General features: G+C 39.2%; 1 protein-coding gene across 2 annotated transcripts in view; it reads left to right on the plus strand.

Annotated features, from left to right (window-relative positions):
- The window catches only part of ADK (adenosine kinase), a 604,142-nt gene that overhangs the window by 488,783 nt on the left and 92,019 nt on the right, over positions 1 to 23,340 (plus strand). For both annotated transcript variants that reach the window (XM_008269935.4, XM_008269936.4), the window contains exon 9: positions 1,815 to 1,929. In XM_008269935.4, the coding sequence (XP_008268157.1) occupies positions 1,815 to 1,929 (115 nt within the window). The remainder of the gene's footprint in view (positions 1 to 1,814; positions 1,930 to 23,340) is intronic.

Here is a 23,340-nt window from a genome sequence, read left to right on the forward strand (position 1 = left end):
AATGTAGGAACTTTGTTTAAGAGACTGTAGACAGTGTTATTTTATAGCATTCTGTGATCCTTTCAACTGTTACCAGTCATTCTGATAGTGTTTCTAAAAACTTAGGAAATTTCTTTTCTCATCAGAATTCAGGCTTAGTTCTGCTCTAAAATAAGTAACCAAAACCAAAGTAGTCAGCATGTTTGAAAGGTCAGCAATATTGTCCTATCACAAGTGGGTATTCTTTTCAGAAATAACAGTTATCTGAAAATCATTACATTAGGTGTATTAGAATCTAAGCTTCATATATTATCTGGAATTTATTTAGTTAAATAACAACATAAAATATTTCACTGCAGATTGTTATACCTTTAAAAATGTCATAATTTCTGACATTTTAACTGTTATAAACCATTATGATTTATCTGCTTGCTTACCTCAGTTTTTCTCTGGCACATATCCCATTTTTTTTTCTCTCCAGTATGTGCTATATGTTTCCTTTGTTTCATATATATATATATATATATGGAATATATATATGATATGATTGTGTTTGTTTCTATGATATGATATGTGTTTGTTTCTCCATAACCATTTGAAATTTTGTGTGATAACAGAGTAAACTACCATGAAAACCCAAACCGTGGGTAGTTTTAGAGGTCTGCTGAATACAGACATGGATTTTCACAAGATCTAAAATGGTCAAAAACACATTCTAAAAATTGTGCCTTTAGCTCAATAGTGAGATTTCAAGTTGGAATATTCATGATGTAAAATTTCATGGCCCATATAGTATGAAAAACAGCATCGTGGTTTTGGGAATTAATCTAATTCTCTAAAACTTTTTCATTTTTAAACAAAGTATGTCTTTAGCACTTCTTTAAATTTAATTTTTTCTTTTTTGTCAGAATATAATTGTACAAGGTGTTAGCTTTTCCTTGTTTCATTCAGTCCTTTGAAAAATTTGGCATTATAGCAGCAATATTATTTCCAAAGTCAGCATACTTACATCCTATAAATCTCTAAAACAATTAGATATTTTTAAACAATATCTCTTTAGTTGGAAATGTGAATACTCACTGCATATTAGCCTATTTGAATGAATTACTTTTTTTAAATATAACAAAAGTTATATGGTTATATTTAATTTTCTTTCAGAAAAACATTTATAGATGAAATAATATAGTACCAGGACCAGTACTATGGCATGGTGGGTAAAGCCACCACCTGTAATGGCGGCATCCCATGTGGGCACTGGTTCATGTCCTGGCTGCTCCACTTCCAATCCAGACCCCTGCTAATGGCCCGGGAAAAGTAGTGAAGGATGCCCCAAGTGCTAGGGCCCTTGTACCCACATGGGAGACCCAGACAAAGCTCCTAGCTCCTGGCCTCAGCCTGGCCCAGCCCTGGCTATTTCAGCCATTTGGGAAGTGAATGAGCAGAAAGAAGATTCTCTCTCTCTCTCTCTCTCTCTCTCTCTCTCTCTCTTCTCTGTAACTCTGACTTTCAAATAAATAAATAAGTACATCTTTTTTAAAAATTATACAGCATATAGGATTCGCATCATAAGAATTTTGAAAGGCTGATAGATGACCTTATAGAGGAAATAAGATACCTCATAAATTTAAAATTTTGGCACATTGACAATGAGTTTCTTAGAAGTCATACTATTCTGTTTTCTTTTGTATATTGTTAATTTTAAAAAAATTAGCTCTTAACAGAAATTTGGGTGTCTTATTTGATGATCAGATCAGAAGCAAAATTGTTTACCTGCTAGTGAAGTTTTGTTTTGCTCTACTGGTTACTAGAATTTCTTTCCTCTCTTCTATTAATAGACTAAAGACATTAAAGAGATAGCCAAGAAGACACAAGCTCTGCCAAAGGTGAACTCAAAGAGGCAGCGAATTGTGATCTTCACCCAAGGGAAAGAGGACACTATCATGGCTACAGGTATGTGTGGTAACTGTGTGAGAAATACAGTATGGTGGAGATTAATCATTTACAACAAAATTCTGTATTCTTTCTATTATAATAAAGCAGTGTACCTAAATTTTTTATCTTAATATTTCTATGTTCTATCTCAGTAGAAAAAATTCATTGTCAGAAAGATAATTTATTAAAATTCAGTTGAATAAACCACTTGGATATACTTTACTTGCCTTGAAATTTTAGAGATTTTGTTAGTCTAGAAATGTCTTTCCTAAATAAGAAAGAATATAATTAACTTGTAAAATACTGCACCAGAATAAATTTACTCAGTTATGAACAAATAAAATCCAAAAATAATTTCCTTCTTCAGTTTTTCCTTCAGAAAGAAAATCTCAGTTCTGGTATTACTCAATGTCGTCTATTTTATAGCACTCATAGAAATGAAAGGAATTTCATCAGTAAACAAATATGTTATTGATTAAAATTATTAATATTGTCAACATGATGGTACCTACTGTAAAGTTAAAATATAAACCTTTTAATTCTGCTTGAACCATTCAGATTGAAACCAATTGATTAAGCAATGGTCACTATAAATAGTAGCAATTATTACTTTGTGTTTGTTCAGTACTCAACTGAAGACTGAAATGTTAAGATATAAACTTTAAAGATCTGATTGGGGAATAAATTAATACACATAAAATGTGAGTGCAGAATGAAGTATAATTATAGTTACTATTTATTGGCACAAACTCTATGGATTGTGTTGGCTCAGAGAAAGGGATCAGTAAATCGAAGAAAGATGTTATAGAGAATATAAAGTAAATTTTTGTCAAATTAAATTTATAGAGCTTGGAAAGAGTCAAAGATGAAATCATTGTTAAATTTTGGGAGGAAAGAACCCTAAAAATAATTAATTCCAACTTTCTTATTTTAGGGTTGTCTGAAGGAACATTCAGAGATTTTCTTCAGAGTAATTCAGTGAGTGGTAGACAGTGAAGTGGGAGTATTGACGAAGTGAAATTAGTCATGAGTTAATAGTTGAATTTGGGCAAAGGATATATAAGGGATCATTTTGCTGTTTTCTCCACTTGCATATATGTTTGAAATTTTTCATAAACAAAGCTTTAAAAAAGAAAAAAGTTTAAAAGATTTTTAAGTAAGATTGAGATGCTAAATGACTTTCCCAGAATTCATTGATATCTTGCCAAATGTTGAATTCTAGGAAAGCTTTAAAGAAAGAAGGGCAATCTGGTCAAAGAGGATCATCAAAGGAAAGGCACCTGATACTGTCTTGTCTTCTATTGAATAGTAGGAAAAGCCATGCTGGTAATTTGTGAAAAAAGGAAAACAAACCATGAAAAGGACATCTCTGCCTTGGGATATGCTATGCTCTACTGGCCTATTCCTGTCTTAGCACTGAACTACAGACTTCTTATAGGAACTGTAGTACTACCTTTGGATTTGTCTAGTCCTGTTTGGTTGCTCACTATGGAGAATACATTTTAAGGCTTTATATATATAATACACATACACACTTATATATCACAAGTATCTTCCTCATTGTGCATTTGTACAATTTGCCCAAAATTGAAAATTAGCCTTCACACCTTGTGACTGAATTTCCTTGTGAACTTATTTTATTCTTTATTAGATCTATTAAATCATGCTTAGGAATGCTTACAAGCAGGAATTTATTTGAGGAAAGACACTGGTTAATCTTTGCTGTTCCTACCATATGAAAATGAACTTAAATTAGAGGATGCATGATATCTGCAGTGCATGATAAATACAAGATGGATAGAGAATCTGTTCAGTGGTGTCAGCTACAAAAGCAAACATGATAAATGTTAATGCAGTTTTGAGCCCTGGGATAAGCTATTCAGTGCACAAGCATAGCCGAATCTCTTTGCTATGTTGTTATTCATGGCAGCCAAATAAATGTCAATAATAAAAGAGAATTAAAGATTTTCATTTCCCAGAGGCAGTCCTCTAATACGGCTTGATCTTTCATTTCATTTGTAATTCGTTCTCATGTCAGGATGCAATCATTCGCCAGGCTCTGGGTGTCATGTTAAGTCATTTAATAATGATTAAGAACATAAAAATGCTTGGCCTGTGGGGCAATTCACAGAAGAGATGCCAATTTGTTATTGTTTTCCCTCCTTTCCTCTTGAATATGGATCAGCTTTTTCCCACCTCCTAGCATTAAAATACTAATGGAAGATAGGGAGAAAAGTGTCCCTTAATTTACCATAAGTGACATTCCGGAATGGCACAAGGCAGTGCTAACATACTTCTAAAAACACTAATTAGGAATCATTGTGCCTTAAACCTCACACTGTAGAGTATTTTTAAATGATCACACTGTTAAGTTTGTAACATTTAGCAATAATATAGCAAAATCAGTTTCCTTGATATTTTATTCTAGAGACCTGACTCCTTTTGAGATATGGTATCTATAAACCACTTTCTCTTGTTTTAGAAATTAATTCTTTAAATTGCTTGTGACTCTCAAGTCTTTTCTATTCACCCTGTTGTGTTAGTTCACTTTCAGATTCAGTTTTTACCCAGCCCAGAAGTTCTGTCTCATATTAGTCACTGTTGCAGTGCTTGCAAGCTAATTGAGTTCTAAAAAATTTCTTGAGGGAGGTCTGGGGCCCTGGAGAGTATTCAGAGTAATAGACTGGGCAATTGTACATCTGAGTGTGTGTCCAAAGGAGTTGAAAGTAGGCACTTCAACAGTTAAGTGCATACCATGTTTATAGCAGCATTATTCACAAGAACCTAAAGAGGGAAGCAACCTATGTATACAATGACAGGTGAATGAATAAAAAAGTAGAGAGAGATGTAGATGTGGATACAGACAGATAATGGAATATTATTCAGCCTTGAAAAGAGGGGTGCTCTTTTTTTGTGGTGGGTTTTTTTTTGTTTGTTTTGTTTTTTTGTTTTTTTGTTTTTTGTTTTTTGTTTTTTTTGTGGGTTGGTTTGTTGTCTTTTTGTATTTAAAAGCAGGATTTATTTAAGTCAGAGACCTCCAGGTGGAGTAGGTGGGAGAGGGCCTCCAAGAGAGGCAAAACCTGAAGGGGCTGGTGGTAGTTTTTTTTTTTTTTTTTTTTTTTGACAGGCAGAGTGGACAGTGAGAGAGAGAGACAGAGAGAAAGGTCCTCCTTTTTCCGTTGGTTCACCCACCAATGGCCGCCGTGGCCGGCGCGCAGCACTGATCCGAAGCCAGGAGCCAGGTGCTTCTCCTGGTCTCCCATGGGGTGCAGGGCCCAAGCACTTGGGCCATCCTCCACTGCACTCCCTGGCCACAGCAGAGAGCTGGCCTGGAAGAGGGGCAACTGGGACAGAATCCGGCACCCCGACTGGGACAAGAACTCAGTGTGCTGGTGCTGCAGGCAGAGGATTAGCCTATTGAGCCATGGCGTGGGCTGATAGTGGGATTTTTAAGCACATTTTTGGGGAAGAAGATCTTGACATTCAGTTACAAGGCAAAGACAAAACCCATCAAAAGGCCTGATCTGTAACCTTTATTTGCCTAGAGGATAGGTAACTTGTTTTTACAGTAAACTGTGAGCTCAGAAAAATGGAATTGCTACTCCCTTTCTATTCTCATAATAAAATTGGAAGCACCAAAGGCGTGGGCCAGGCACTTTAGACCTGACCTTGCTAAAGGTAACTTTTGGGGGAAGCAAGTATTTTGCACAGTTTCCACCAGGATCAACCTGACTGCCTGTTAACCAGTGTGACTCCTCACATTGCCTCCACCAGAAGAATGGACCCTAACTTCTGTTAGGGCATGTGGAATGATGACCACTCTGGCTTCTTCAAGCTGAGTAGGGGTGGAGTAGGAAATGGAACTCAAGTCAGGGTTCCAGGGAAGAGAGATGTTCTGACACATGCTATTATTCTTTATAAACCTTGATGACAGTATGCTAAGTGAAAAAAATGAGACACAGAAGGATACATACTATGTGATTCTTCTTATATGAAATATTTAAGAATAGTAAAATTCATATAGACATAAAGTCAAATGGTGATTGCCAGGGACTGGAAGAGGGGTGAATAGGAAATTATTGTTTAATGAGTGTAGAGCTGCGGTTTTGTTGGATGAAAAAAGTTACAGAGTTGGATGGTGGCAATGGTTATGCAGCAAAATGTATTTAGTGGAACTGAACTGTCCTCACACACTCAAACATAGTTAAAATGGTAAATTGTATGTTAAATGAGTTCTACCACAGTTTTAAAAATATAAACATATGAATAAAATAAGCAAAAGGCAAGAGACTAGGCCTGAAAGAGAAAAGATGAGTCTGTCAGTTTTGAACCTTTATTAAAGGTTGAGTGGGGCCAGTGCTGGGGCGCAGTGGGTTAAAACCCTGGCCTGAAGCCCTGGCATCCCATATGGGCACCGGTTCTAGTCCCAGCTGCTCCTCTTCTGATCCAGCTCTCTGCTATGACCTGGGATAGCAGCAGAGGATGGCCCAGGTCTTTGGGCCCCTGCACCTACATGGGAAACCCAGAGGAAGCTCCTGGCTCCTGGCTTCAGATCGGTGCAACTCCAGCCATTGCGGCCATCTGGGGAGTGAACCAGTGGATGGAAGAACTCTGTCTCTACCTCTCTCTGTAGCTCTGTCTTATAATAAACAAAATAAATCTTTTTAAAAAAATAAAGGATGAGTGAATCTGTGTAGTGACAAGGGAATCATGTGTATCGTAAACTTATTTTAAAAAACTGAACTATAGATATTCTTTACTACTTGACAGCAGCTACTAATGAGGTGTGCTGTTAGTACCGTGTTATATTAAGGATTAAAGTAAAAAATTAATATGTATATATAAAGCTTTTTGGAAAGTTTGTATTTCTCTAAGTTTCTGAACTAAATATACACTAATAATTGGAAAAAGCAACTGGACTTTCATTCTGATTTGAAAACTGCATTTCACACAGTGGCTCTTAGAAAACAATCAAATATATCCACTGAAGAATAGATTGTAAATTTTTCTTTTCTGAATTCCCCCATAATTCTTTCTAGTTTTGAAATGTAGTTCTTTCTAGTTTGTAATTCTTTCTAGTTTGAAATGTAGTTTTATGCAGAGGGAGAAAATATATTTATCAGAGGTTTCTTAACTAGAAGACAGGTGCTGTCATATCAAAATCCCCTACTGAGCTTAAGGTAAATATAGACCTGTCTACTTAAAAGCAACTTCCCCTCAATCTGATCTATTCCTATGAGGAATATTAGAAAATACATCCTCAAGGTAGGGGTGTGAGAATGCAGGTGATAGGGTCTAGAGGGAGGGAGTATAGAGCTGTATATTTATTGAAAAAGTCCCTTTAAGTGATATGGCAGTGCTGTCTACCTCTCTGAGAATCATTGGATTAGGTGATATGATAATGTTGCCTCAAATTCTGTGATCTATGGCATGATGGAAACAGAACATTTTAACAGCTAAGCATCTGCTTCTTCAATAAGTCAGGCCTAGGTAAATCCTTCTCTTCCATGATCCATCAAAAAGTATCAAGGACCATCCACTCTTATAGGCAGTCTATAGATTACTTTAAATAGCCTCCTGCCTTTGAGGTGCTTATAATTTAAGATAGTAGCATCATAATGCCCTTTATCATTTCATTCTAAGGAAATGGAGGTATTGAAGTAACTTGTCTTCATGTTCCTAGTCCTTAAAGAAATTCGTTACCTCATCTGGTGGTTAAGTTTTCATCTCTGTGAAAGCACTCAGTGCTGTCCATTACTCTATAAGAAAAGGTCAGTGTGATTTGCAATTCTGGTAGACATAAAGCACAGTAAGTATGCAAACCCTAGAGGAAAACAGTCTCAATAGTATGAAGAATAATGTCAGCACATCATCCCAACTCCTACTGATACAAAATATTAATATAAATCATTTGAAAATGTTACCTGTACTATAGTGAAACCAGGTTGAAGTGATGATCTTGTTGGATTATATTGGTAGTGCTAAATATAGAACAAATTGTTTTAGAATATCTATGTATGGCATTCATAGAAAAAATTCTTACTGGGTGGGATTTTAAAGAAAATATATTTCTTATCTATGAATATAAACAACCAAGTTATTAGCTCATGTTCCAGATTTAGATTTTTGTAACTGCAAAAGATGGAGTCCTTGAATTAGCTAAGAGTATTTAGAATAGCATATGTGAAACTGTCAAAATTGTATACAAAATTGCATCTTTGGGACATGGTTCATATGACTGAATGATTTCAGACATGAAGAAATGAAATTTATTTTAGCTCCTACCACTCTATCAAGTAGGATTTTGCTAGAAGGCAAAATAGGAGATAGCATACAGTAAGCAAATGTGAGCACTACTGTAATGTTGCTTTGTGAAAGAATCTTTAAGTCAGATTTATTGAGATATAGTTTACATATAGTAAAATGCATGCATATTTGACCAGTATGTAATGGTAGCTACAAATATAGAAAACTTTTCATTAGATAGATATACCTGTGTAGCTACCACTATATCAAGAAATACATCACTTCTTGCATTGTTTTTATATATTTATATATTTATTTTTGAACAGCAGAGCAACAGAGAGAGTGGGAGATAGAGAGATCTTCATTCTATTGGTTCATTCCCCCAAATGATGGCAGGTTTGGGCCAGGATGAAGCTAGAAGCCAGGAAATGGGAACTCCATCCTGGTCTCCCACATAGGAGACAGAGGCTCAGGTACTTGGCCATCTTCTGCTGTTTTCCCCAACACATCTGCAGTGAGCTGTATTGGAAGCAGAATAGCAGGGACTCAAATCAGCACTCTGATATGGGATGCCGCTGTCACAAGCAGCAGCTTAACCCACCGTATCACACTGCTGGCCCCACCTCTTGCATTCTGGGATCCACTCTCACCATCAAAGGTAACTACTACTTTGGTTTCTCCTGCTTGCCTTTAGTTTTATCTGGTTACTAAATGGAATTCCCCAGTATGTCACATTTTTGTATGGCTCTTTCCCCATTCTTTTTTGTGGACTCTTAATTATTGACAGTGTAAGATTTTCTAGTCTTATGCTGTATTCTCTGCCTCAAAGTTCTGAAATCAACTACTTCTCCAAGGAACCCTGGTTCCTTTTACTAAAAAATTGTATTTGGAAATCCAGGTGTGGACACTAGATATGCTCTTTGCTCTTCAAGTGTTATTGTTCCTAGGGCCTCTTGGCAAACAGAGCTTAGCAATATATGTATGCATAAAATCTATATGTATACATCCTTCTGTATTTCTGTGTCTTTATGCCTGTTTATATATTTACAAACCATAAGTTTATACTGATGTCGAACTACACAGGTTTATTTATGCCTTTACTCTTTTCTTATTTATAAATTCTTCCTCTGACATTGAAAATTCTGGCTCTCTTTTTATAAAATATACTTACTTATTTGTTCCATCCTAAAGTAATTTTTAATTTAGTAGGGAGTTAGGATCAAAAGTGGAGCAGCCGGGACTCAAACCAGCGCCCATATAGGATACCATCACCACAGGCAGAGGCTTAACCTGCTATGCCACAACATGCTGGCCCCAACTTAGCTCTTTTGTTGTATCAGCTTTAGTATGGTTATAGTATTTATTTTTAATATAAGTAAGACCATTTCGTAGGCTTTGTTTCCCAGTCTGGTTTCCTTTCACATTCTGATTGTGTTTCTTCAATACATAAAAATCATTCTTTGTGTTATATTCTGTGGGTTTTGACAAATGCATATCTTGTAACTACCACTATAGTTATGATGCAGAAGAGTTCCATTTTTCAATTTAAGATTCCCGAAGGGTCATGCCAGTGTAGACTCCTACCAGCATTGTATGGGACAACAGTAATTGTTTCATATCTTCACCAGCCTTTGCTACTTACCCATGTTTTTAATTTTGCCATTTTGATGAATGTGTAATGGTATCTCACTCTGATTTTGATTTGAGTTTTCCTGATGTGTAGTGAGGAGAGGCACCTTTTTATCTTCTTATTAGTATTAAGTATCTTCTTATGTAACTGTTGAACTCTTTTGCCTGTACTGAGTTGTCTGATTGATGTATAGTTCTTTGTACAGGCTGTATACAATTCTTTAAAAAAAAAAAAGATTTATTTGAAAGGCATAGTTAGAGAGAGAGGCAGGGGCAGAGAGAGAGAGGTCTTCCATCTGCTGGTTCACTCCCCAAAGGCCACAACAGCCGAAGCTGGGCCGGACGGAAGCCAGGAGTCAGGAGCTTCTTCCGGGTCTCCCACATGGGTGCAGGGTCCTAAGCACTTGGGCTCTCTTCTGCTACTTTCCCAGGTGCATTAGCTATCAGAAGTGGAGCAGGGGCTTGCACTGTGGTTTAGCGGGTAAAGCTGCTGCCTGCAGTGCCAGCAACCTATATGGGCGCCTATTCAAGTCCTGGTTGCTCCTCTCCAATCCAGTTCTTTGCTATGGCCTGGGAAAGCTGTGGAAGATGGCCTAAGTTCTTGGGCCCCTGCACTTGCATGGGAGACGTGGAAGAAGCTCCTGTCTCCTGTCTTCGGATCAGTGCAGCTCCTGCCTTTGTGGCCATTTGGGGAGTGAACCAGTGGATGGAAGACCTCCCTCTCTGCCTCTGCCTCTCTGTAACTCTGCCTTTCAAATAAACAAATAAATCTTAAAAAATAAATTAAAATAAATTATTTATTATTTATTTTATTTTAATTTATTTTTTAAGATTTATTTGTTCACTCCCCAAATGGCCTTAATAGTTTGCTAACAGGTTTTTCTTTTCTATCTAAGACATTTCAGTTTGTGGATTAGTGTCAATTTTTTTTTAAGATTTCTTATTTATTTGAAAGGCAAAGTTACAGAGAGACAGGGAGAGAGCAGGAGAGACAGAGAGAGATGCTCTGTCTGCTGGTTCACTCCCTCAGCAGATCTAGCCATGAGTCAATTATGTTCCACACAGCAGACCTGCGAGGCCCATTTTCATGGCTATCACAAAGTTTGTCTCTTCTATTAGTCTTAAAGAGAAACAATTCTACCTTTATTGATTTTCTCTATTGTATATTTGTTTTCCACATTATGTTCATTTCCACATTTCTAGCATTTACTGTTTTCCTCTATTTTCAGTGTTTTTAATTCGGCAAATTTTGTTGTCTTATTTTCATTTTTAGTTCAGAATAATTTGTAATTCCTCTTGCTTTCTTCTCTAATCTGTAAGTTATTTGGAAAGTTCTACTTCCAAATAAATAGCAATTTTCTAATTCTCTCTTTATTGATTATTCATTTAATTAATTTGTTACCACTGAATATATGCTAAGTTATTTGAGTTCTTTAAAATTTGTTGATGAGTCTGGCACTGTGGCTTAATAGGCTAAGCATAGGTGCCAGCATCCCATGTCAGCACCGATTCATGTCCCAGCTGCTCCTCTCCTGAGTCAGCTCTCTGCTTATGGCCTGGGAAAGCAGTAGAGATGACTCAAATGCATGGGCCCCTGCACCCACATGAGAGACCCAGAAGTTCCTGGCTCCTGGCTTCCAATCGGCCCTGCTCCGGCTGTTACAGCCATTTGGAGAATGAACCAGTAGGTAGAAGAACTCTCCGTCTCTCCCTCTCTCTGTAACTCTACCTCTCAAATAAATAAATAAAATTTAAAAAAAAAATTTGTTGGTGGGGCCGGCGCCGTGGCGCATTAGGTTAATCCTCCACCTGTGGCACCGGCATCCCATGTAGGCACCGGGTTCTAGTCCCGGTTGCTCCTCTTCCAGTTCAGCTCTCGGCTGTGGCCCGAGAGGGCAGTGGAGGATGGCCCAAGTGCTTGGGCCTCTGCACCTGCATGGGGGACCAGGAAGAGGCATCTGGCTCCTGGCTTCGGATCGCCGTAGCTCAGAACGTTGAGGCCATTTGGGGGGTGAACCATCAGGTGGAAGACCTGTCTCTCTCTCTCTCACTGTAACTCTACCTCTCAAATAAATAAATAAAAAATCTTTAAAAAAAATTTGTTGGTAAAAGGTGAGCATTTGGCTTAGTGGTTAAGGTACTACTTGGGACCACCTCATTCACATTAGAGTTTGAGTCCTGGCTCTGGGGCTCGCTTACATCTACCTGCTAATTTTACAGACTAGCAGATAGTAAGTGATAGCTCAAGTGATCGGGTCCCTGTCACCTGCTTGGGAGACATCAATTGAGTTCCTACCTCTTGGCTTCAGCTCAGCCCTGCTTCAGCCACTGTGGTTTTTAAGGAGTGAACCCCAAGATTGGAATGCTCAGTTTCCCTCTCTCAGTCTCTCCTCCCACCCACCATGTGTCTGTCCTTCAAAATAAAAATAAAATTTGTTGATTAATAAAATTTGTTGAAATTTTTGTTTTATAGTCCAGCAAATAATCAGATCGTGTTTTTCACATTTGAAAAAATGTATATTCTGCCATTGTCAAATATGATCTTGTAAAATATACATGTGTATATGTGTGTGTGTGTGTGTATATACACACACATACATTTGCGCATCAGCTGTCTACTGATAAGCACTCTTAGGAGGAAGCAGCAGGTGATGGAAAAAGTAGTTGGGTCACTGCTGCCTCTAGGGAAGATCCAGAATAAATTCTCTTCTCCCAGCTTTGATCTGGCCCAGCCCAGACCCTTTCACGCATTTGGTGAGTGAACCAGCACTTGAAGGATATCTCTCTCCCTCTGTCTCCCCTCCCACAGCGTGTGTGTGTGTTGTGTGTGTGTGCCTCTCAAATAATTTTTAAATGTTTTTAGTCTTTTGAATATGTAGCTAAATATTTATTTATTTATTTGACAGGGGGGGGGAGAGAGAGAGAGAGAGAGAGAGAGAAAGAGAGAGAGAGAGAAACACTCTTGTCTTCTGGCCCTTCTCCACAAATGCCCAGAATGGCTGGGGAGCCAAAGCTGGGAGCCAGGATCTCAGACCAGGCTTCCCACAGGTGGCATGAACCCAACAATTTGAGCTGTTGTTGCTGCCTCCCAGGGTCTGCACCAGCAGTAAGCTAGAACCGGACGCCAAAGCTGGGAGTCAAACCCTGACACTCTCGTGTAGGATGCTGACTTCCCAACTGACATCTTACCTGCTTTGCCAAACACCACTTCTGTGCTTTGATTTCAGTTGTCACAGTTTTCAACTCCTAAACTATTTGATAGTCTCTTATTGAGCCCAGCTCTGTAGTATAATCCTCTACCTTGTCATCTGTGTTTTAAGGTATTAATCATGGTAGTAATAATTCCATATATGAAAAATGCCATATTTCTGTCATATGTAAGTCTGTGTCTTTTGTCCTTTTTTTTTTTTTGTCATCTTTTCTTTGTGACTTGCCTGATAATTATTTATCAGGTGTTATATATTGTCCACAATAAATTATAGAGTTTTTGTTAGTGCCACTCTCTTCCTATGGATGGAAACTAGAGAAAAGATAGACCAAAGACTAAGCCAACTCAAGGTAGGGTTGTAAGGGCAGGCATTGTGGCACACTGGACTAAACCACCACTTGTGATACCCACAGCCTGTATCACAGTGCCGATTCGAGTCCCGTCCACTTCTGATCCAGCTTCCTGCTAATGCATTCTTGACTTCCTCCTAATGCATACTCAAGTGCTTGGGCCCCTGCCACCCATATGGGAGCCCCAGATGGAGTTTGGACTTCTGGTGTGAGCCTGGCCTAACCCTGGCTATTGTGAGCATTTGGAGAATAACCCAGTAAATAGAAGATATCTCTGTCTCTATTTCTCTCTCTCTCTCTCTCTCTCTCTCCTTCCCGGCCTCTCTCTCCCTTTCTCACTCTGGTGTTCTGCCTTTCAAGTAGATGAAGATAAATACAAAACAAAGCTGACAACAGCAAACTCTTTTAGAAAAAATGATGGAATTATAGTTTTTGTAAGGTTCATTCTACCTCTAATTTGCTCCCACTCTTATGCCATACGCCTTCTGGTATCCCAACTGAAGTTTTGGGGTATTTGCAAGTCTCTACTCTTTAGTGGATGCTGGACCTCGGCTTTTATCACTTTGCACTGTACAACTACCAAAAGCACCACTTTGCTATTTCAAATTCTTTTGCTTTATGTGTTGACCTCTTCTTGTCCTGCTACCTGACGTGTTAGCAAATGCCTTAAGGAGAAAACCCCTGAGGATCAGGCATGCTTCACTGTTTCCCTCTCCTGCCTTCAATCTGACAGCATTGGCAGTACCCTAATATTTATGTTATCACCCCCCATTTGTGTTATCACTACCCAAATCTCTGTTTGCTTCTGTGCCTGTTATTAAGTAGCCCATTTGCAAAATTCTCAACCACTCACCCAACGCCAGAATTTTGTTAAATTCTCCGAGAGGAAGAAATAACTTTTAGGCTGTCAGCTCTTTACTTAAAATTCTCTTCTTTTTCAGGTCTTGTTCTGTCAAGTCTTGGCTACCTTGGAGGCTCTCTATTACTTGAAGTTTTTAAATTTTCTAATATTTTCTACATGTTCATGATGTAGGGATTGATTTCTACCAAGCTATGGCACTAGAACCCAAATTATACATTTACATTCAATTTTTAAATTTTAAATGGAAAAATAAACAGCTCAAGAAATTTAAATGGGCTCACCTGTTCTTCTTATATAAGGTCCTTGAGTGATTACCAGTACTACCCTTAAACCCTGTTTTAAGAAACCTTGAATTTAGATCATTTCTCTAAGAAACCAGTACTAGAGACAAAGGCAGCTGGGTTAGAAGCCAGCCCCTTGAATCCCACTCTGGCCTAATCTGTTCTATACCAGACTCCCTCATTTGCATATAACCATGGTTTCTATCTGATCTTTTCTTCTCCTCACTTTTGATTGTGACAATTGGCTGGGGTCAAGGCATTGGGGTTCCACTGGCAACTAGTAGGTAGAGGCTAAGAATGCAGCTACACTTTCTGTAATGCACAGGACAGCCACCCACAATATAGGAATTATCTGGCCCAAAATATTATTTGCACCAAGGCTAGAACATCCCTAACTTAACAGTATACCTTGGAATTTATACTGAATTTAGAAGATCACTGGCTGCTTCCACTTTATAGTTCATCGTAAGGTCATTTCCAGTAGATATTAGTGAGATAAAACTTCTTATAGAGATCTGTCTGGAGACGCCTTGACTCAAAAAAGTCCATGTACCATCTAGTCCATCCTTCCTTAACTGTGTTTCTCAAGAGTTTCTGTCAAATGAGTTCCAACTTTGAGATTTCTCTTTAATTAGAATTTGTTAGAAGTAGAAAACTTTCTGATGTGGAGTTGAGTGTGCATATCTTATAAAAGCATTTTGTATGTGTGAACAGATATCTAGAAGATAGTGACATTTATCTACACATTTATAGATATATATTTATATGTACTAACTTAAATAATTTTAGAGAACATACCTATATTCTTTTAAAACTACAAATCATCTGTTTCTATAATCAGCAGTTCTTGAAACTATAACACAAATGGGCATTTAATTAAATGGGTATATTACCAAGTATTTTTCAGAATAATTATTGTTAGCACCCAATGAGTGTTTCTTTTGAAATTCAGTTAGACTCTCAAATTCATTTTTTTAGGGTATTACAACTTGGTGGCAAAATTTTCTTTTGGCTGAAATACTGCTTGCAAGATTTTGGCCCAGATAAAAATCTTTGGAGGTGTAGCAGAGAAGTCTGATTTAGATAACAGAATAGCTAAAATTTTTGTCAGTTAAAAGGAATGAAATGATTACATATGGAATGTTAAAAACTGTAGTTAAAGACTTAACTGTTGCTATACTTCTTTTAAATCTTCATTCTAGTTAATTTACTTTAGAAGCTCAAGATATTTTTGATTCATTGAATTTTTTTTAAAGTAGCCCCCCAGTGGGTGCAGATGTTCCTGAGGTTCCCCTTGCTTTTGCCTAGTCTTGGAAGAAAGCTTATTTGTCTTTTTTCTACTATTAATTTTATACTTGATGTGAGCCAAAAGGTCAAGAAGTGATTATTTTATTATTTTTAAATTCTTGTGTCCAGTACCTTTCTTGCTTAATAAACAATTAGCAAGACTGAAGAAAATGCACAGATTTTGTTAAATTTGCACTTAGCGACCTGTTCCATATATTTATTGTTGATAAATTTAGCCTGTATTTTGTTTCCCTTAGTCCTCAGCCTCCACTGATTATCCACCCTTAATGAAGGAGAAATTCTTAAATTTTTTTTAAATAGGCAATTCGCTTGTTCAGAATGCAAAACATACAATTAGTAGAGAAGTCTAAGAGTCTCTAACCTCTAGCAGCCCAACTTGAGGAGATAAGACAGAAAAAGCAGTGAAGTACCAGCACAAGTAAATTCAGTGCAGTATGATTTTATTGAGCACCTGCTATGTGTAAGAATTATGGGCCGGCGCCGCGGCTCACTAGGCTAATCCTCCGCCTAGCGGCGCCGACACACCGGGTTCTAGTCCCCGTCGGGGTGCCGGATTTTGTCCTGGTTGCCCCTCTTCCAGGCCAGCTCTCTGCTGTGGCCAGGGAGTGCAGTGGAGGATGGCCCAGGTGCTTGGGCCCTGCACCCCATGGGAGACCAGGAAAAGCACCTGGCTCCTGGCTCCTGCCATCGGATCAGCGCGGTGCGCCGGCTGCAGCGCGCCGGCCGCGGCGGCCATTGGAGAGTGAACCAACGGCAAAGGAAGACCTTTCTCTCTCTCTCTCTCACTGTCCACTCTGCCTGTCAAAAAAAAAAAAAAAAGAATTATGGTTATTAAGATAAATAAGAGAAAAACTCCTTTACTTGGAATCTAGAAGGAGAGATACAGTCTACTTCTACAGTATGAGAGGTAGTATGCACCTCTTCTAAACTAATTTCTTTAAAAGTCAACAACAGGAGTCACTGTGTACTTACTCCTCATATGGGATCTCTGTCCTTAATGTGTTGTCCAATGTGAATTAATGCTATAACTAGTACTGAAACAGTATTTTACACTTTATGTTCTGTGTGGGTACAAACTGATGAAATCTTTACTTAATATATACTAAATCGATCTTCTGTATATAAAGATAACTGAAAATGAATCTTGATGTGAATGGAATGGGAGAGGGAACAGGAGATGGGAGGGGTGCGAGTGGGAGGAAAGTTATGGGGGGGAAGCCATTGTAATCCATAAACTGTACTTTGAAAATTTATATTTACTAAATAAAAGTTCAAAAAAAAAAGATTTATTTATTTATTTGAAAGAATTACACAGAGAGAAGGAGAAGTGGGGGGGGGGGTCTTCCATCCGCTGGTTCACTCCCTGATTATCTGCAATGGCCAGAGCTGCACAGATCCAAAGTCAACAGCCAGGAGTTTCTTTTGGGTCTCCTATGTGGTGCAGGGGCGCAAGGACTTGGGCCATCTTCTACTGCTTTCCCAGGCCATAGCAGAGAGCTGGATTGGAAGTGGAGCAGCCAGGTCTCAAACAGGTGCCCAAATGGGATGGTGGCCTGTGGGCAGCAGCTTAACCTACTATGCCACAGCGCCGGCCCCTAAACTAATTTTATAAGGGCAGAGGGGCCGGCGCTGTGACATAGCAGGTAAAGCTGCCACCTGCAGTACCGGCATCCCATATGGGCTCTAGTTCGATTCCCAGCTGCTCCACTTCTGATCCAGCTCTCTGCTATGGCCTGGGAAAGCAGTAGAAGATGGCCCAAGTGCTCGGGCCCCTGTACTCACAAAGAATACCTGGGAGAAGCTCCTGGTTCCTGACTTTGGCCTGGCCAATCCCATTTATTTTGGCCTTTTGGGGAGTAAACCAGCAGATGGAAGATTTTTCTCTCTCTCTCTCTCCTCTCTCTCTGTAACTCTGCCTTTCAAATAAATAAATAAACCTTTTAAAAAAGAAAGAAATGAAGTGGAGGTTGAGTAATCATGAAATAGTAAATTGTGATGGGCCTTTGTGCCAAACAATACATAATTAAATTCTTTTTTATTATTTTTATTTTTTTTTATTTTTTATTTTTTGACAGGCAGAGTGGACAGTGAGAGAGAGAGAGACAGGGAGAAAGGTCTTCCTTTTGCCGTTGGTTCACCCTCCAATGGCCGCCGCAGCCGGCGCGCTGCAGCTGGCGCACCGCGCTGATCCGATGGCAGGAGCCAGGAGCCAGGTGCTTTTCCTGGTCTCCCATGGGGTGCAGGGCCCAAGCACCTGGGCCATCCTCCACTGCACTCCCTGGCCACAGCAGAGAGCTGGCCTGGAAGAGGGACAACTGGGACAGAATCCGGCGCCCCAGCCGGGACTAGAACCCGGTGTGCCGGCGCCGCTAGGCGGAGGATTAGCCTAGTGAGCCACGGCGCCGGCCCATAATTAAATTCTTGAAATTCATACAGAGGCCGGCGCCACGGCTCACTAGGCTAATCCTCCGCCTTGTGGCGCCGGCGCCGGCACACCGGGTTCTAGTCCCAGACAGGGTGTCAGATTCTGTCCCGGTTGCCCCTCTTCCAGGCCAGCTCTCTGCTGTGGCCAGGGAGTGCAGTGAAGCATGGCCCAAGTGCTTGGGCCCTGAACCCTATGGGAGACCAGGAGAAGTACCTGGCTCCTGCCTTCGGATCAGCGCAGTGTGCCGGCCGCAGCGCGCCGGCTGTGGCGGCCATTGGGGGTTGAACCAACGGCAAAAAGGAGGACCTTTCTCTCTGTCTCTCTTTCTCACTGTCCACTCTGCCTGTCAAAAAATAAAAAAATAAATAAAAATAAAAATAAAAAGATAAAATTCATACAGAGAAGGAAGAGATCCTTTGGGCCAAGCAACATTTTGTGATCTGTTTATCATAATTCCATAAGAGAAAGGAACTGTACTTTTTTTGTTTATAAAACTGTTTCACAGGAATCAACAAATGCCAAAGATGAAAATCATTTTCTAAATTAAATGCTAAAGAATAAAAGCTGCAATAATCCCACTAAAAAGTGTTAGTGATGAACAATCCCATGGGGTTAGAGTGAGACAAATGCGATAGGGTTAGAAAAATTGGGGTAAAAGCACAAGGGAAAATGCCTTAGAAAATTAATAAAGATTGGCTTGGTTTAAAGATGATAAACAAAGACTAATGCAAAAAGCTAATGAATTCAGTTACAGAAAAAGTTTATATGAAAGTACTTGCTAAAAGTATTGCTATAAATGGGATTTAAAAAAAAAAAAAAGATTGATTTGTTTATTTGAAAGTCTGAGGGCCAGAGAGAGACAAACGGATATTCTATCTCTTATTCTCTTCTATCAATACCCACAGCAGCCAGGCTGGACCAGGCCAAAGGTAGGAGCCACATGTCTCCATGTGGGTGGAAGGAACCCAGGCAGTTGAGTCATTATTCAGTGCCTCCCAGGATCCATTAGCAGGAAGCTGGATCACACACAGAGCAGTTAAGACTCTGATCAGCCCTCATGTAAGGGATGTAGGATCAAAAGTGGCAGCTTTATCTGCAGGGCCATAATACTCAGCCCACATAGATGGAATTTTGTTAAGCATTCTTTTTCTTTAAGGAAAAATAGTGAATAACCTATTAATAAAACTTGCAGTTGATACTGTATTAGGAAATATTGTAGCTGCTAATCAAATTACAGAAATTATGATATTAGATCCTTGAAGTCAGAAACAGAGATTTGAAATAGTATTTATTTTTTATTTATTTTTTTAGAAAGTTTTTATTTAATGAATACAAATTTCATAAGTACAGATTTAGGATTACAGCAGTTCTTCCTCCCATACCCACCCTCCCACCCCCACTCCCGTCCCACCTCGTACTCCCTCTCCCATCCCATTCTTCATTAAGATTCATTTTTACTTATCTTTATATACAGAAGACCAACTCAGTATATACTAAGTAAAGATTTCAACAGTTTGCACCCACACAGACACACAAAGTATAAAGTACTGTTTGAAGACTAGTTTTACCATTAATTCTCATAGTACAACTCATTCAGGACAGAGGTCCTACATGGGGGGGGGGGGGGGGGGCCGTGCACAGTGACTCCTGTTGTTGCTTTAACAATTGACACTCATGACATCAGTGATCACCCAAGGCTCTTGTCATGAGTTCCCAAGGCTATGTAAGCCTTTTGAGTCCCTAAACTCCGTCAGTATTTAGACAGGGCCATAAGCAAAGTGGAAGTTCTCTCCTCCCCTCAGAGAAAAATATATCCTCCTTTGATGGCCCCTTCTGAAACAGTATTTAAAAGAAAAGTTGTACATACCCCATTTTTAAAGCCACAGAATATGTGAATAGAGTTAACAACAGTTAACATTAGAAAAATATCTTAACTTCTAGGAAATGTTCCGTATTAAGGATTAAATGGATAATGGTGGGCTGCCATCGTTAACACGGCAGGTTGGGCCACTACTTGATGTCCATATCCCATATCAGAGCATCTGGGGTCAAGTCTCTGCTGTTCTGCTTCTGATCCAGCTTCCTGCAAATGTGACTGGAAGGCAGCAGATAGTGCCTCAAGTATTTGGGTCTCTGCCACCAATCTAGGAGACCCAGGTGGAGTTCCAACCTCCTGCCTTCAGCCTGTCCCAGACTCAGCCATTGCAACCATTTGGGAAGTGAAGCAGTGCATGGAAGACCTCTCTTGCTCTCTGTCTCTCCTTCTGTCTCTGTCACTCTGCCTTTCAAATAAGCAGACAAAAAAAATAAATCTTTAAAAACAACAACAGAAAAGAAACAGGTAGTAAAATAACTTCATTTGTAGAACATCAGAAATATGTCTTCAGGGACTGGTATGATAGCATAGTGGATTAAGCTGCTGCCACGAGGGTGGCATCCCACTTCAGAATGCCAGTTTGAGTCCCAGCTGCTTCATTGCTGATCCATCTCACTGCTAATGTGCCTGGGAAGTAGCAGATAATGGCTTGAATACTTTAATTCCTGCTATCCGCATGGGAGATGGAGTTACTGGCTCCTGGCTTTGCCATCTGCCAGTCCCAGCTGTTGCAGCCATTTGTGGAGTGAACCAGTGGGTAGAAGATCAGTGTCTGTCTCTCTCTCTCTCTCTCTCTCTCTCTCTCTTTCCTTTTTGCCCTTTATCTTTCACTTTCCTTTCAAATAAATAACAAATGAGTGAATCTTTTTAGGAAATATGTCTTTACTAAAGAGTCTACATTTAGTTATATAATGTGATTATATTCTGATTCTATTAACAAAATTGTTTTTGTTGAAAATTTTAGCTAAATCATTGTGATTGAGTAGTCTATAGAACTTTAATTCTTCTGTGAGTCATATTTTAATGAAGGAATTATTTGAAACTTATGTTTTTCTCTTTGCTATTTAAGAATGTAGAGGGTATCTCTGTATTAGGAGCAATGGCTGGAAGGCTAGAGAACAGGGGCTAGCTCCCTGGAACAGCTATATGGATCCCTAACAAAATCCATATCTCCTTCTATACTTCTGGTTGAGCTGCTGTGCCCATAAGTTCTGAAACATAAGCCTTGGCCTTGACTTTCTGTGTCTTGCATTAGGATTTACCATTTTATTTCTACCATGAATTAGGGCTGATTACATGCTTACTGTAAAAGACCAACCTTGCTACTCATTATGATCAAATAAACAGTATTTTTGCAGTCCTTTGTTCTGGGATCTGTTAAAGCATTTAGATTTTAAGCCCTCATAGCAAATCTATATATATTAAAGCTCTTACCACTTTGACAAGTTAACCCACAGGGTAATCAAAGAGGCTTTCTTTTGCAATGGCCTCAGGTTTATCAGCTTCTATCTTAACATTGCTCTACATATTCCAATTTGTTTCATTTGGTATTTTTTTTAAAGTACAAAGAACAGCTTTCAGAAAAGATAAATTCATAATTTTTAAACTGAATAGTTCGCATTAAGCCTTTAGAAGTGTGCTTGTTGATATTTGAGCATAGGAAATGGATCATAAAGGGGGTCATTTTATTTCATTAACAAGTGATAATGAGAACCCAACTCTGCATGCCACTTGTAAGCTTATCTGTAAAGCATAGAGGCATGTGTCGCCATTGACAGTCCTGACATTTAATCTGGGATCTGTTTGCAACTCTGCTTTCCATGTATTGTTGCTTACTATGTGTGTGGTAGTCTCAACTCAGCTTCTTTTTCTTTCTAGTTATTTTGCATTTAACCTAATAGAGCAAAAATAGGAATATCTAATTACTATTGGTTAATAATTTTTCTCTAGATGAGTCATACAAACCGTGTTTCTGGGTATTGAACTCTTATGCTGTCTCTGTAGTTCACAAGCCAAAGCTATGATAAATTAGATTATAGTAAGTTATATTAGTGGTCTAGGAAAAAAGCAATGGTTCAGCTCAGTAGGAAAGCCAGAGCCAGCAGGGCCTGAAGAAAACTTAGCACAGGTAAGGCAAGGTTGAGATAAGATATTCTGGATACTGGGTTTGTAGCAAATCTGTCATTGAGTCAGTACAGACAAAAGTACAGTGTAGCTACAACTCCTGTATCTTATCTCAACCTTGCCTTACTTGGGCTAGGTTTTCTTCAGGCCCTACTAGTTCTACTTTCCTGACTTTCCCATTTAACAAACTACAATGCCTCCTTCCTGGACCATTTATCTAATTCCTTATCAATTCTAGTGTGAACACCACCAAGATATTCTATGAGCTAGGAGTGATTAAAGAAAAGGAGACAGAGATCTTTCCTGGGAGGTAATCAGTGTCATTCGGAAAGGTCTATGTTGATCTTAAAAGAAAGGTAGTGGGGCCAGTATTGTGGCACAGAAGGTAAAGCCACCGCCTGTGATGCCAGCGTCCCAAATGGGCACCGATTCAGGAGTCCCAGCTGCTCCACTTCCAATCCAGCTCCCTGCTACTGGCCTGGGAAAAGCGGCAGAAGATGGGCCAAGTGCTTGGGCCCTACCACCCACGTGGAAGACCTGGATGAAGCTCCTGGTTCCTGACTTCAACCTGGCCCAGCCCTGACAGTTGCAGCCATCTGAGGGAAGTGAACCAGCAGATAGAAAATCTCTTTTTCTCTCTGTGTAGCTCTGACTTTCAGATAAATAAATAAATCTTTTAGAGAGAGACAAACAGAGACAGAGACAGAGATAGGAGCTGGCAAGAACTAATATGCTTAACAAACACCTTGGAATTAGAAACTGGAAAGTAGAGTGTTAGGAAGGATAATCAGAGCTAAAGATTGGGAATCTAGACTAAAAGCTCATCCAACCTCCCAGAATTGACTAGTGCAGCACATAATTTACCAAGGTAGAACAGAAGCTTTTCAGTCACTCCGGGCCACCACATTTTATATCTGGATGTTTTGAAGTAATTACACATCCTACTCCTGAATCGTATCCTGCCCTTGTTGGAACTAGCTTAGCACTTGTACCCAACTCAGTAAGTGAAGACCTGGGAAAGATAAAAACAGAGTAAAATGAGGAGCTCATACAAGCAAAATTAAGACTTGAAATGTCAGCAGATAATGTATCTGAACATGTCTATGGCAGGAAACCAATT

The sequence above is a fragment of the Oryctolagus cuniculus genome, chromosome 15 (assembly GCF_964237555.1).
Source record: "Oryctolagus cuniculus chromosome 15, mOryCun1.1, whole genome shotgun sequence".
NCBI lineage: Eukaryota > Metazoa > Chordata > Mammalia > Lagomorpha > Leporidae > Oryctolagus > Oryctolagus cuniculus.